Source organism: Amphiura filiformis, chromosome 1 (assembly GCF_039555335.1).
Source record: "Amphiura filiformis chromosome 1, Afil_fr2py, whole genome shotgun sequence".
Taxonomy (NCBI): Eukaryota; Metazoa; Echinodermata; class Ophiuroidea; order Amphilepidida; family Amphiuridae; genus Amphiura; species Amphiura filiformis.
Window position 1 is genome coordinate 92408593 of NC_092628.1, and position 16380 is coordinate 92424972.

The following is a 16380-nucleotide window of genomic DNA, read 5'->3' on the forward strand; positions in this document are numbered from 1 at the left end:
ATCTCTAGCGCATACAGGGAACCAAGCAAAACGATAGAAATGACTTGTTTCTCATGACGACTTTTGACTTTTCTCACTTCAAAATAAGTACTTTCCCCACCCCAAATTCACTTCTAAAGGAGTGCAATCGATTGCTAAATAACTAAGCAAACCTTGGAACGTAATTTCAAAGCCAGATATCATACACAAAAGAAGCCTTAGCATAAAAAGCAATAATGCAAGTGGCCAAAATATGTAGCAAAAATACAGTCCTCACTGACTGCAATGACTAAGGCTCACTAGCTCCGCTAAGAGCCAAAAATTGACTCTAAATGTTGACTGTACCCACCAAGTGTCATGCCCATACGAGTTTTAAGTAATTTGACCTCAGATGACCCCTGCGTGACCTTGGATGACCCAAAACTGACCTTTCAAAAATTTGGCTCTAAATGTTGATTGTACCCACCAAGTTTAATGCCCATACGTCAGTTTTTAGTAATTTGACCTCAGATGACCCCTGGGTGACCCCGAAATGCCCTTCCAAAAATTTGACTCTTAATGTTGACTGTAACCACTAAGTGTCATGCCCATACGACAGTTTTTAGTAATTTTACCTCAGATGACCCCTGGGTGACCCCGAAATTACCTTCCGAAACTCCGACTCTAAATGTTGACTGTACCCACCAAGTTTCATGCCCATATGACAGTTTTTAGTAATTTGACCTCAGATGACCCTGGGTGACCCCGAAATTACCTTCCGAAACTCCGACTCTAAATGTTGACTGTACCCACCAAGTTTCATGCCCATATGACAGTTTTTAGTAATTTGACCTCGGACGAACCCGAAATAACCTTCCGAAAATTTTACTCTAAATGTTGACTGTACCCACCAAGTTTCGTGCCCATACAAGTTTTTTGTAATTTGAACTTAGATTACCCCTGGGTGACCCCGAAATGACCTTCCAAAAATTTGGCTCTAAATGTTGACTGTACCACCAAGTTTCACGCCCATATGACAGTTTTTAGTAATGTGACCTCAGATGACCTATGTGTGACCTTGGATGACCCCGAAATTACCTTCCGAAACTTTGACTCTAAATGTTGACTGTACTCACTAAGTTTCATGCCCATATGAGTTTTTAGTAATTTGACCTCAGATGACCCCGAAATAATCTTCCGAACATTTGACTCTAAATGTTGACTGTACCCACCAAGTTTCATGCCCATACGAGTTTTTGGTAATTTGACCTCAGATGACCCCTGGGTGACCTTGCATGACCCCGAAATAATCTTCCGAACATTTGATTCTAAATGTTGATTGTACCCACCAAGTTTCATGCCCATACGACAGTTTTGAGTAATTTGACCTTAGATGACCCCTGGGTGACCCCGAAATAATCTTCTGAACATTTGACTCTAAATGTTGACTGTACCCACCAAGTTTCATGCCCATACGAGTTTTTAGTGATTTGACCTCAGATGACCCCTGGGTGACCCCGAAATAATCTTCCGAACATTCGACTCTAAATGCTGACCGTACCCACCAAGTTTCGTGCCCATATGACAGTTTTTAGTCATTTGACCCCTGGATGACCTCGGGTGACCCGGACGCACTAACCAATACAAACTTGTTCTGTCTGGGGTGAAGATGCACCCACCCACCAAGTTTGAAAAAACGTGCAACCCCTAGTCTCCGAGAAAATAGGTTTTTGCATTTTATGCATAAATTATGCAAATTAGGTACTTAATTACCATATTTTGCGCTGAAAACCGAATCGGATTGAGATCCTCTGGTCATACTACCCCCTACCATGTTATGTTGACCGTACCCACCAAGTTTCGTGCCCATACGACACAAGGCGGATTTCTTCAGATTTCCAACCATATTTGTAAAATCGTTCCGCATAAATTATGCAAATTAACAACTAAATGCGAATACTTTTCGCCGAAAAACTAATCAGGTGATCAGCAGGTGTGTATCATTCCTGTCACCAGGTTTCGCTACCATGCGCCGACGGATCTTGAGATAGTCTGTCCACAAACTCCGCTATCAATTTGCGCTGATTTTTGCATAAATTATGCAAATTAGCTATGTTAATTTGCATATTTTTCACCGAAAACATACGGTTACGGAGCAAACTTGGATACCCTTCCTCCCACCAAGTAGCGTCGCCGTAGGTCTTACGGTTCCCCAGATACAGCTCCGGACGGACACACATACATCCATCCACACGCACGGACAGACAGAAATAGTGACTACTAAGTCCTATCCTGAACAAAGTTCAGGCGAGACAAAAATGCCAAAATAGCCACAAATTTGGACAGGGGTGTAGTACCCCCTTAAGGACATTGCAAAAAAGTCCGAGCAAAACCCACAAAGTTTGAAAAAACGTGCAACCCCTAGTCTCCGAGAAAATAGGTTTTTGCATTTTATGCATAAATTATGCAAATTAGGTACTTAATTACCATATTTTGCGCTGAAAACCGAATCGGATTGAGATCCTCTGGTCATACTACCCCCTACCACGCTATGTTGACCGTACCCACCAAGTTTCGTGCCCATATGACACAAGGCGGATTTCTTCAGATTTCCAACCATATTTGTAAAATCGTTCCGCATAAATTATGCAAATTAACAACTAAATGCGAATACTTTTCACGAAAAACTAATCAGGTGATCAGCAGGTGTGTATCATTCCTGTCACCAGGTTTCGCTACCATCGCCGACGGATCTTGAGATAGTCTGTCCACAAACTCCGCTATCAATTTATAAGCGCATAAATTATGCAAATTAGCTATGTTAATTTGCATATTTTTCACCGAAAACATACGGTTACGGAGCAAACTTGGATACCCTTCCTCCCACCAAGTAGCGTCGCCGTAGGTCTTACGGTTCCCCAGATACAGCTCCGGACGGACACACATACATCCATCCACACGCACGGACAGACAGAAATAGTGACTATTAAGTCCCATCCTGAACAAAGTTCAGGCGAGACAAAAATGCCAAAATAGCCACAAATTTGGACAGGGGTGTAGTACCCCTTAAGGACATTCCAAAAAGTCCGAGCAATTTGAACTTGACCTCTGTTAAAGTTCAATGGCTTTTCCCACAAAATAGGGGTGCTGTTGAAATTCCCCCATAGCCTGTACTGTATCTCTACCAAATGCAACAAATTTAACATGATTTGCACCCGAAATTGGACTACAAAAATACTTGCAAAGCATTGTTCTTAGTGCCCAACAGTTACCATTTTCTCAAGCTTGATCTGAACACTGAACAGTGGTCTTGGGGAACCTAATATGCGACACGATCTGGTCCATGGGGCCAAAGGAGGTATTTTTGAAAATCGAGTTACTGTAATTATTAGGTCTAGCATACTTGATTTTGAAGCTTTTTGATGTCTTATTTTCTTTTTTTTTAATTCTTGTTTTTTACTCCATATTTTTACCTTTATCTCATTTTCAAATTTGCCGCCTTTGGCCCCATGGACCAGACTGTGTCACATAACGCTTTGCACAGGTTTCAAGAAATCTGCTCAATTACCATGATTACTGAAAACTTCAGTAAGCCAAAAAATTAAGATACATACATGTACCAGTTATGCCCACCCTATACAATGTATATCCTAAACAAAGACAAGTATGTCATAATTGGAACAAGCAGTCAAAGGCTGTGTCTTTTAGCTCGAATTTAATAAGACCTCATTCGTTGAAATCGTTCAAATAAAGATACAACATCCAAAAACCCAAGGAAGATGCTAATTTAAAAGTTGCTCCATTGCAAGCCCTATTGATTTGTACACGAGGCGTTCTCGAACAAGCAAACTAACCCCGTGCTTCCATTAATTGGAACACAAAATTGCAACTTTTGATTTCGTTTCTTCCTTAGGTTTTAGATCACCGTTTCTTTAATTCTTAACAAATTTCAACAAATAAGGTCTTAAATCAGAGCTAAAAAGTACAAGTAGTAGCTGCATGTTTTAATTTTGACATATTTGTCTTTGTTTCAGATATACAGGGCTGAACATAACTGGTACCTTAGTTCTTTGGCTTACTGTATTCCTTAAAAATAAAGATTCATTGTATACACATTTTGGATGACATCTTGGTGTTTTATTTTCATCTTCTTGAACACATGTGAATCAAGATTACGATGATTGCAGGAAATGAACTGACTGACCCCCTACTTGTTCATTTGGGGTGATAAAACACCCACAGAATTGTTCACAGAAGTTGTTCAGATGGAATTATCAGTGTCAATGTCTGTGAAATGTCAATAAGCTTGATGGACTGCATATTAACAGGAACGGTCAGCCACGATTAATGTTACATTTAATCATCATCTTCCTCTTCGTCTCCACCTCCACCGCCTTGTCCCTTGCGCATGTTCTTGCGCTTGACGCGTCCAGGACGTCCACCACCGTATGGTGAGCGCAGGGAGAAATCAATGTGTTTCTGTGAATCCAGACGCACGATGTAGGATGGGATGTTCACAACTTGCTTGCGGACACTGCAAAGAAATGACAAAAGAATGATACATACAATGAGTACATGTATCTTACGTGAAAACCCTATGAGTACGACTCTCTCTCTATGAACTTTATTGCGATTCAGTGCACTGACATCTACTCAATTTTTTTGAAAATTAATAACAACAGATTTAGCCAAAATTCATAATAAGAACTGCTCAAAATTAAACCAGAAACAAACATCTTACGAGGATTGAAATTTTGCACTAAGACACAGTTGCAAAAATTGAACACCGATCTGTACTGTACTAAAGTGAATCTGTACTGTACTTCTACATCACAAAATTATTACTGGTCACAGGACAAGTACCTAAATAATTGGTTCTTCATCAAGATGTGATCAAGACATAGGGCTTTAAGCCCAAGTGGCCTTGTATGTAATGTTCCAAAGACTTAAGACATGGTCCTGCCTCATTGGTCTGTACAGATGGATTGGAACTTGTGTAAGACGTTAGACTAGTAGCTTTGCTTTGTTGACCTGTCAATACTACTGTCTAAGTGGTCTTACTGAACCAAATGTAGCTCTTTGCTCTCTATAGACTTTCAGCACCTCTGATATGGGCTTGATTTTTAAAGATATCATACCCCGTCACATGGGTCTGTTATTCAAAGAGAAGTTAAAGTACATGGTTAGGAAATCAACATTTTTGCAATGAAATTGACAACATGCAAGTGCTGTTAGTGTTAGTAGAAAACATACACACATACCATACTTAAGAACCCTTTACCTGCTTTCAAACAGCAGTTATTTTGGTATTGCTGTGCCTGTATATATTGCACAATAAATTAATTAAATGTTCTGGTCATCCATCTTAAAAATTAATGCACATTTGACATTTTTGAGTCCCACTACAATATTTAAGATGTTGCCAATTTCTAAAATATATAAACTGAGCTCAAAAAGAAACTTATATTTTTTCTCAAGGTCATATCTTGAAATCCTGTCCATCAATTTGAACCAAAATTACACACAGGTTTACTTCAATACTATACTCTTAACACATGTCAGTAACCAAGCAGATATCCAACTGACACAACAGCAAAATGCACGACATGGAACAGCTTCCTGGACACATTCACAGCCCAGCCCTGTTTCATGAAAAAAAAGTGTATGAAAAGCAGAAAGCAGCACCGCTTTTATCATCTGTGCAAGGATCTTGTGTGCATTCTCACAGATTTTTTGTGCTGGGTGCCAAATGTTGGGCTGTGAAAGTGGAGGAACTTCCAGGAAGCTGTCCCATGACAGTGCATTTTGCTGTTGTGTCAGTTGGACAACTGCTTGGTTACTGACATGTGTTTTGAGTAGAGTATTAAAGTAATCATGTGTGTAATTTTGGTTCATTTTGATTGACACTATTTTAAGATATGACCTTGACCTTGTGATTCACAAGTTGTAAAAAATTATAAGTTTCTTTTTGAGCTCAGTTTATATATCAAATTTAAGTAGAAGGTTTTAGTGTGATGCTTGTTAACATTTTGCTCAAAAAATCTTTTCCCAACAAGACTTACCGGATATGTCTTTGCCTGATGAGAACACGAGCATGATGGATGCTCTTGGCCAGTCCAAGCTTGAACACTTGGGTTTGGAGACGTCTCTCCAAGAAATCTTCAATACGCAGACCCAACACATAATCGAGTTTCATCTTGGTCTCGTCCAGCACACCGATACGGACAAGTCTACGCAGGAGTGCATTACCTGAGCAATGAGACAATTTATTTCTTTATTATTACTTATATATAATATAGGCACCGGAGTTTCGCGCGATTTAAAACGGCAAAATGCGCTGGCCACTTTTCAAAATGCGCGAAAAAAAAAAAAAAAATAGGTCAAAATGCGCGATCCCCTGTTTTCAATGCAAAACACGAAAAAACATCGGTAAAACAATGGCATGTCAATCAATTACTGAACGACTTCGGTTCATTTCCAGTTTCTGGAAAAATAAAAAATAAAGATGGCGACCATAACAAATCGTCGATCGAAATGTCAAAAGCAAGGGCAAATTTCCCACATTATGCTTGGTTTAATGATCGTTATTTGTATTTTGATGTACATAAGTGAAGTTAGAACCAATATTGCGTGAATTTTCTTGTAAATGCTGCCGATTTGGGGCATAAAATCGTAAGTTTTAACTTTAAGCTTATCGATGGGTCAAAATCGTGAACATTTTCGATGGAACCCAAAATGCGCTTTGGACACCCAAATGCGCGAAAATGTGCGCTTTTGCGCGAAACTCCGGTGCCTAATATAATATTGTACATGTTTGGCAATCAAAAGGAAAAGTTAAAAAAAAAAAGAAAAGAAAATGAGACACAAAGTTGTATGAATTTGAGAAATTGATAAAATCAAACCTGCAGGCTAATTCTGATGCAGTTTTTAAAAGTATGAATGGTCATTGAGGGAAATGGTTTGATTTACATGTTTGATTGTTTGTTCCATGGCAATCCTGAAATTGATCTGAAATCAAGTTTTAACATACTGGTGTTTTTGCTCTTATTTGTTAAAAAAAAATGGAAATACAATAAGTAACAAATTTGGCGATTCCATTCTTGCTGTTAAAGGAAGTGTCCGGTAATCACAACATTAAGCCTTATATGTTAGAAAAATAATTATTAAGCACGAATCACATGGTTTTATTTAAAACAAACTCATATTGACCATAAAAACGAATAAAAACAGCCATCTCTCAACACGCGATATTCAAAATTCCCGCGCCGAAATTGTCTAGAGCAGTGACGTCCCAATAGTTCAATGAAGCCTGTCGACAAATGAGCACAAATAACCATGACGTCACTGCTCTAGAACATTTCGGGGCGGGAATTTTGAATATCGCGTGTTGAGAGACGGCTGTTTTTATTCGTTTTTATGGTTAATGTGAGTTTGATTGAAATAAAACCATATGATTTGTGCTTGATAATTATTTTTCTAACATATAAGACCTAATGTTGTGATTGCCGGACACTTCCTTTAACCTTGACAAGATGGAACAGAAAGGAGATTCCATGCTCGGCTTTCATTGCTCGCTGTTGGTGTTGACCCTGAAAATTTTCTTCTGAAGTCACCCAAAATATATCATTGCTTTCTATAGTCCATATGCCTGAAATCCTCAAGGCAGTAATTTAAACATCAAGGAAGGCATATGGACTATAGTAATAGCCTTCAGGGTTCCAGTGATAAAAGTACATTTGGTCGCATGTCATGAATTGGTCATCTTTTGTGTAACATAATGTAAAATGAGAAAAATATCACCAATTTTGATTCCCTTCAACACAACTTTTGATGAATACATTTTAGACCATTATAAGTATATATTTCTGGAAAGCTTATATTACAAGGATGCCAAATCAACAAAGTATAACATCATAATACAGGGTGGGTAAGAAATATACAGGGTGGTACATGAATAAAATTAGCATCTTTCTTATCATGGTAAACCCCACATTTTCCTTTTCTGAAAGCTATGTAGCTCAAAATAAATATGGATTCAGAAAGACATTACATGGGTCCTTCAAACAAATCAGGAAGAAAAAGTTTGGTATCCCTTGCGTTAAACATACAGGGTGGTCAAAATTGTGAAATAATTTTACAATTTTTATGACATTATCAATCATAACTTTTTTCCTCCATGTCTGGCACTAAAACTAATAGCATAGTTGAATTCCTCATCAAATTTCCTTAAAGATATGTGAACTTTTAAATAAGCAGGGTGACTCGAGTAAGAAATAGGCCATTTAGAAATGTTGGAGCATTACGTGCACACTTTGTACTGTAACATATAGGGAAAAGTGTCTTAATTAGTATTTAATTAGGCAATTAATTAGTAACACCTTTTATTACAATTCATGTACTATGAGGTAGATCTACAATCCAGGATGATATATGTGCAATTTGAGGTCCATGCTAGTTGTACTTTTTAAGATACAGAGGTTTGAAGTTTGCCATATTTTCACAATTTTGTGTACAACCCTATGGGGCTCACCCGCCCCGGCTCCTCCATTGACATATCTTACATATTGAAGTATAAATCTTAAAGTAGTTGTCCAATTGACTTGGGGTTTTTTGTATTTGACAAAGAACATAATTATCTACAAAATGGCACCAAACTTTCTACAATAGGTATTATAGTTTTAGAATAAACCAAACTTGAAGTGTGAAGAAAGCATTTTCATGTTACGGCTCCTCCATTTTTGGGTGACCAATTTGTGACATGCGACCATTTATTATAAAATAATTACTTCTTAATAATTTCAAATTGAGGGGCACCTACCTTCAAACAGACGCTTTGAGTCCTTCTCATCTCTGGTCAGCAACTCACGGGCAGCTTTACGGATTTTAGCCAAGGTGTACTTGACACGCCACACCTCACGCTTGTTACGCAGACCAAATTCACCGACCAGCTTCAACTCTTGGTCGAGACGTTCCTTCTCGTATGGACGCCTGGGCGTCACATACGTTTTACTGCACACCATTTTCGGCATCTTGACTGGTTATATTGGCACCTGTATTTCAATTGTTACAAACAATACAGAACAATTTGTAATATTGAGTAATTTGATTAATTCATGTTGAGGTGGCCATATTGGCTAATGCAAAATTTAAGATTTTCTTTTCAATTTGAATATGTTAGCTCTTGCCTTGTAGATTCTAAAAACTGAAAATTTTGTTTCAATCGGACATTCGGTTCTCAAGATATGGCCTGTCAAAATGGCGCGAAGCCAACAAATTGGCAACAATTTGCTTTTTATTTTCTATAGGGTCAGAGCCATGGCATAAATGGTCATCACTGAACCTAAAATTTAGAAATTGTCGCAGGAGTGAATTTCTCCACTGGTTCAATAGACTACTATAAGCCAAAGATTATGATCAGTCAAAAAAGGTAAAATTTGCCTGTCAATTTCGGAATGCAAGGAATAAAATGCACCAATTTATTCGGACCCGGGTAAAAAAGGCCCAGAACGGGCGGGTCACTCCCATTGTGGCCTGTACACCATCCGCGATAATCAACTTTTGAAAAGCACCCTAAACCAGGGGTAGCGTTAACCCCTGGATCGGGGGTGAATGTCCCCCTAAATTAAAAAAATATTAATTTTTCACCCTCCATATATTGGGAATGTGCAAGCTCGGGGTGAACTCTGACCCTCTACTTTTGAACCTTAGTCCTACCCCTGACTACACTGCAAAATACTTTTCACCCCCGAGATTTAATTTTCACCCCATGTACATGTGTATTTGGATTTTCTGCAAGCTCGAGAGTGAAAAACACGGGAAAACATCCCCCAACTTTCGGGCCTTAAAGCCATATTAGGCCAATGGAACTCGATTATTAGTTTCCGATTGGATGTTTGAAAAAAAGGACGAGGTCGCTATTTCATTATTCATTATTCGGTCTCTTTTCATTATCCATTATGTCAACAAAATCAATGATATTATAAACAACTTTCTCCAAATTTAGGTTCCCCACCAGTACCAAAGTATATATTGTTGATGAAAGACCATCTCAAAACCGGTATTAATGCTTAGATCATCTTTTCAGACATTTTGCAACAGATTGAGAAAAAATTTGAATTTGTTTTCATTAAAATGAAAAGAAATTTGCAATTTTTGTAATCACTAGAAACATGATGAGGTAATCCTTAAATTTCCATTATTCAGTACATCCTCTACCCCTACAACTAAGAAAAACTGCTGATTACGATCAGCAGGGGATGTCAGACATTTTGAGAGTTTCAATTTTGATTATTTCCATTTCAATTTTCAGATCATTGACTTTTTTATGAAAATAATGAAAGTTTTGGTCAAATTGAAAAAGTGATGCGGGCGGTCAATAGGAAACTAACAATCGAGTTCCATTAGCCTTATAACATTTTCAAACAAAATAGATTAGCATTTCTTTGCCATAAAATGTTAGCTTTTACTGTCAGATATATCCCCTTTTAATTTGGAGCCGAACAACTACGGCAAAGCAAAGAAAATTGGAATTTACTACCAGCGCACATGTCGCCAATACGCACCACTCCTTCGGTCATGTTGTGGTACGACCCTTTGTTGTGTATATCACCGTCCCATACGCCCGTGCACGTACTGTGTTATGAACATCGTGTATGCGTTCGACTAATAATTCCATCGTAATAATAAAGCGCTGATTCGGCGTTTTATTCAAAATCTCGGATTTTGACAAAACTACAGCACCTAGAGTCTTGATTTTTGCAGGGTATATTGATTTAATAAGTACAATTTAATCGTTTAAAAAAAGGAATTTTAAAAATTCAGTGAGGGCGTCTTCCTCAGCAAATGTTATAATATGGCTTTAATGCTACCCCTGCCCTAAACAAGGATTTAACCCTTGGCTAAAACAATACCCTGAACAGGTGTTTTTACACCCTAAACAGGGATTTTATTAGTGGGGATTATGCACTTTCAGTTTCCCACGCGTTTGAACGGGAATTGGATTGCGTACTTTTTCGATGTCTAGTGAGCAAATTTCTTCAATATTTTGAGAAAATGATGTCAAATTTTCTATTCTATATTGTTTAGTAATAATGTCTTTTGCCAATAGTATGTTTAAAGTTATAATTTTGTGTTTTTGATCGCAAAGATCGGATATTTTCGTTCCCGATTCAATTCTGACCTCTTCGCAAGGGTGCCGATTTCGCAGAACTTTGACGATAATTTTACCTTTTGGACACTAAAATGCATTCGATCCTTAATTTTGTTTCAACCGAGTCTTAAATTAGCAAGCACAATAAGGTTGGTACCACTTTTATATACATTGACGACATTTTAAAGATTTTTTAACCGGCGCAAATCGTTAAGTGTGTATTTCCCATTGACATCCAAAATGACGTAAGCCAGTCCTTAATATACATAGGTACTGCATATATAGGACTGGCAAGCGAGTCTAGATTTTATTCCTTGCATCAAATTTCATACCCTAAATTTCATTTCCGCGTATAAAATTAGCGAAATTTTCCTACCCCTTTTCCCAATATTTCATGTTTTTGACACCCTATACGCGTATCGTGCTTACCCACGAAAAACTACCCCTTTTTACGCGTTTTCGTTATCGCGGATGGTGTACAGGCCACAATGGGAGTGACCCCCCGGGGACGTATCCTCCCAAATGTGTATTAAAAAGTATACAAAAAATCCCAAAAATTGAGAATTTGGGAGCGTGCCGTAGCGAGCAAAAAAAAAATCAGGTTTTTTTATACCCCCCCCTGGAAAAAAGTCCACCTTTTCAAAATCAGCACCACCCCCAAATGAAATCCTGCGTACGGGCCTGGGACCTCCCAATATTTTATCTTGTACATGGGCACAAAGTCTTTTAAAAAACATTTGAAAACTTATTTAGTAAATAATAGTACTGAAGAGCAGGACTCTTAAATTTTGTTGTCTCGGTTTTCTGCTCAGTGACCTACTTCATCCGTCTTTATGGCCTGTGTTGGTCTGGTGGGTGGGAGTGGGGTGTTGCTGGGTGGGTTGGTTGGGTTCAGGTGGGCCGGGGAGGAGGGGTGGGTAAATCCATGTGTCTGATTGGTAGGGGTCACTGAGCAGATTTCCATCTTGTAATAATGTAATGATGTGTACATCCATATCGGGAGGGTGGGCTTGTCGGCTGCTGCATGTGTCTCTTTTCATTTGTTGGCCTTGGGTGGATGCCGGACTCGTCCCGGGTCCCGGTCGCTACCGGGTTGCCTGGTTTGGGAATGTTTTCTGTATTCCTTCATGTAGGCAATGTGGCTTGGGGATGATTTGGAGTGGCCTCCACGTGGCATGGGTCTGGTTTTTGTTCCTGGCTGGTGGGTGGGGGAGACACATGTGGTGGCTGGCGGGTGCATCCTTGTAATGTGGATGTACACACAATGTGTTTAAACAGTGCAATAGTATATCTTTTTATGTAATTGCCCCAATGGGTTGGAGGAGTCACACCTTTTGGTGACAGTGTCTTGATGCTTCTGACTCTTCCTGGCTAGCCCATTGGTAGACATGTCCACATTGCTTATTATAGAGGGCGACATTCAATCCAAAAAGTTGTGTCCACAGTAGCTCACAGTCAATGGCTTAACTGTGTAATCCCCATAGGGAAATACAAAAAATTGAAATTTGGACACCAGAAACTTGACGACGCAGTCTAAAAAGTGCTGGTACTTTATCCTTGATACAGAAGTCAGCATGCAGTGAAAGTGTGCAGTGAAAGTTAGATTTCATAAAATAAAATCGCCTTTGTGTAAAATGGATCATCGTGGTAAAAAATGGTGCATTAAATGCTTTTTTGTACAGTAAGTCAGTGTGGGCTATTTCATTATAAATGACAACATTGAGTCCCAAAAGGGGTCAAAATTCAAACTCATTTATTTCATGCAAATTCATTATCATTTCAAAGTTCAGATGGTGTGTCAATAATTCTCAAAATATTAGAGCGTCAAACCCTCAGGAACCATTAAAAAATTAAATTGAATTTTTGCTGTAAAAACATAGCTGCCGCCTGGAGGGACATTTTTTAAACAATTTAATACACAACTTTGAAAGAGTATATGTAACCAACATTGGGTTCATACTTATTCATATTTAGTCTGTAATAATTGTTGTATGTTCCTTTACACTTCAGTGTCTTAAATATGCCAGTTTCAATATAAAACAATTAGTAAATTGATACTAATCCAGATAAATGGTGCAAAATTACTACATATTTTAAGGATAAACTTTATCTTCACATGAAAAATTCATGAAATAGTCATTTTGTCCTGCCCAATAGCTACACTGATGCATAAGTGAGTATTCTGCGTCAATCTGTTGTACTAGTCATGGAAAACCTAAAATAAAAGACCCTCCTGTGTCATTTGTTCTGGATAGGACACATTTTTAACACATAATAAAGCATACTTTAACTTTAGAAATAGCTGCATCAATATTATTGCATCAATATTATTGCATAAAAGATCCCCAGCATTTAAAATCCACTACAAACAGGGTTAATATTCTGGTTAAATTAGGAATATTGCAATTTTTAGCTAACCAAGTTCAATGCAGAATAATATCATATGTGTTCTCAACAACTGGACAATAATTTGAACACTAAAGTGGTTTGTAAGCATAATTTGCAATAAAATGCAAAAATTTCTTGTGGGTTTGGCTCTTTGAAATTTTTATTTTTTAGTTTGTTTACCAATTCATGGAAATGACATAATTGTGCTGGAGAGGACATTTGTTAAATTGCAAACAGAATCGTGGATACAGGCTTGCAAAAATGCAACAAATACCTAATCATGTGCCACCTTGGTAGAAGGAAGACCACTCTTCCTCTACAAATTTCACATTCTATGATATAATCCTTCTTATTTCAACAATTAGTAATTAACTTCAGTTCTGGAGAGGACAAATTTTTAACGCGGAACTGTGGTATCAAGAACAAGTGATCTACTGTATGTAAAATAAATGAATTCCTCAATCAGTGCCCTGTCCCATCAATTGGTAATATAACACAGATTATACAGGTAGGGTAAGGGTTTATATTTCCTCTTTAATGTTAACAAAAATGGAGGCATGAATTGGAGAGGACACTCATTTTTTTATTTAACGCAAAATGCCAATTTTGCAAGAATCTAACGGAATTTTAACATTTTTGCACCAATTTTCACCATTCAACTTGCATGATGTTCCACACATATCATATTTTCATTGCAACAAGCACATTGCCATAGAATGTACCTAATTTTTCAAAGAATTAATTCAGAATACATGGGCAAAATGAAATGGGACTCCAAAATTGGGTTAAAATGTACCTTTTGGCAATTTTTTTATACAAAAATAGACAGAATTCTGTAAAAATGCTCATGTAGCTTGTAGTTTGTGGCATACTTAGAATTAAGTTAATAACACTGCATTATCACCCTAATTATATCAACCAGATATGATAAAAGCCATTTTTGTGAACGTGTCATTTATAATGAAATAGCCCGTGTAAGGCATTGTCAATGATCAGGGGTAGCACTAGGTTTTAAAACCAGGGGTTCTCAGAACCCCTGAACCCCCTGAAAGTGTTAAAAATATGCGCTCAAATCCTAAAATGAGGGGTTCTCTAATCTGTCAAGTATTGAATGTACCGCTTTAATATATCAGTATCAGATTTTGTGATTTTGGTTACAATGAAAAATGATGTGTTACCTGTACCATAGTTAAGCAAGGCCCGCAAAAACACAATCTCACGCTTTTCATGCCGCGATTCTCGCTATTAACCAACTATCGCACTTTTTAAGAAAGTTCCCAAGCAGTGTACTTTAATAAAAGTGTTGCTTTATGCCATAAAAGTTCGCAGAATTCCATAAAACGCAGTTCAACTTCGGCCATGTCGGCAAAGTGCAGAATTCAACACCATTGCAAGCACATGAAAGCTATGCTTTACTCAATAAAAAATGACATTTCATTGCAAATGAGTTCAAGTTTAGGTCAAATATCATGATATTTACTGAATTCCTGGAGTATTTTGACTATAAAACATAATTCAAGGGCAAATTTGTGTCATTTTTTTCTTCTCTACGGCCGATATCATTAAGTCGTATTTCACCGATGACATATCTCTACACACCACCTGCCAAGCATTTCTTTCCGATCCCTAGAATTAGAAATTACCAACTCACGTACGTGTCATCATTCAGTACTGCAATAACTCATCAGCAGTGATTCTAGACAATATCGCAATCTGTGTAAATATGCCGGCGGTGTGTATTTGATTTCTATTTTTAATTTATGTTACAATGCTACGGCGACTTCACTTGAACATTTATGTTACATTGCATTTTATGTTACATAATTTCTGGACGGGCCGTAAATATTGGAGATCTAAGCTTTTATTTTCTTTCACATGTTGTCATTTTTCAGCGCGCATGAAAACCCCTGAACTGGTATGCAAAAATGAATATATGCGCTCAAACTTCAAAATATGCGCTGTACGCGCAGAAACGCAGGTTAGCGCGACCCCTGTCAATGATGGGCGCAGAAAAGTGCAGTTTTTAAAAAACAGATATTTGCCCATAACTTCGCTAATTTTAGACCTACAGACATGGTTGACCCCTCATTTTTTAAGTTAAATAATCACCTTTTTAAACAAAATAATTTCAATGTGAAATATCCTACTTGAAAATGTTGTGAACATGCCTACCATTGGGTCTATTTTTACTTTTGTTTCCTTTTGTATGTATTGCGTAATTTTACTTTGTTTTTTGATGTATTTTTAGCCGAATTTGTAAAATAAAAATAAATAAATAAATAAACTCAGACTGAGTCACTCAGCCTGAGTGACAGACCACGTGGTCAGCTGTAGCTGCAGTACATGTGGGTTTCGCAATCAAGCCAGCGTTTGATCATTTTTCATTGCACATACTGCGACTTATTTACCAAGGTTTTTTGTATTTATTCAACATATTTGAAAACGTCTCTGGTAGTAATAAGTTCTTAAAACATCAGCGCACATTACTGGCACCTTTAAAATAAGTATTTCTCTTTGCAATAGAGACAAAAAATAAATTATTTTGCCACAATTTTCACATGTTCCTTACCCAAGGGTGGCACAGGTAAAAGAGACCGTTTTCCGGTTTTGCCTACATTATTGTGGGATTTTAGTGGGGCATATCGAGTGCGGCTATTGAGTTTGAGACAGCACAGCCACAGAGGGACTGTTTGATCCAAATTAAACAAGTTTTCTTGTTAAGAATACATTTTCATTATATAACTAATATACTTTATTTATAGCTTTAAATGGTGCGAAGGCTTTAATATTTTGCTTTTCAGCATTGGAATAAATAAAATACCACTAGAATGCGCCCAATAAAACTCTCAAAATACTTCATTAGCAACACCTAGCGGTGATTATTT

The 16380-nt window shown here is 37.6% G+C and overlaps 1 protein-coding gene across 1 annotated transcript; it reads right to left on the reverse strand.

Moving 5' to 3' along the window:
- Window positions 1-4073: 4073 nt before the first annotated feature.
- Window positions 4074-16085, reverse strand: LOC140157744 (small ribosomal subunit protein uS4). Its single transcript, XM_072180993.1, has 4 exons — window positions 16065-16085; window positions 8777-9008; window positions 6021-6207; window positions 4074-4492 (listed from the first exon to the last, which is right to left on the reverse strand). The coding sequence occupies exons 2-4, from the start codon at window positions 8985-8987 to the stop codon at window positions 4315-4317; spliced, it is 576 nt and encodes a 191-aa protein (XP_072037094.1). The 5' UTR covers window positions 8988-9008; window positions 16065-16085; the 3' UTR covers window positions 4074-4314.
- Between the last annotated feature and the right edge of the window lie 295 nt (window positions 16086-16380).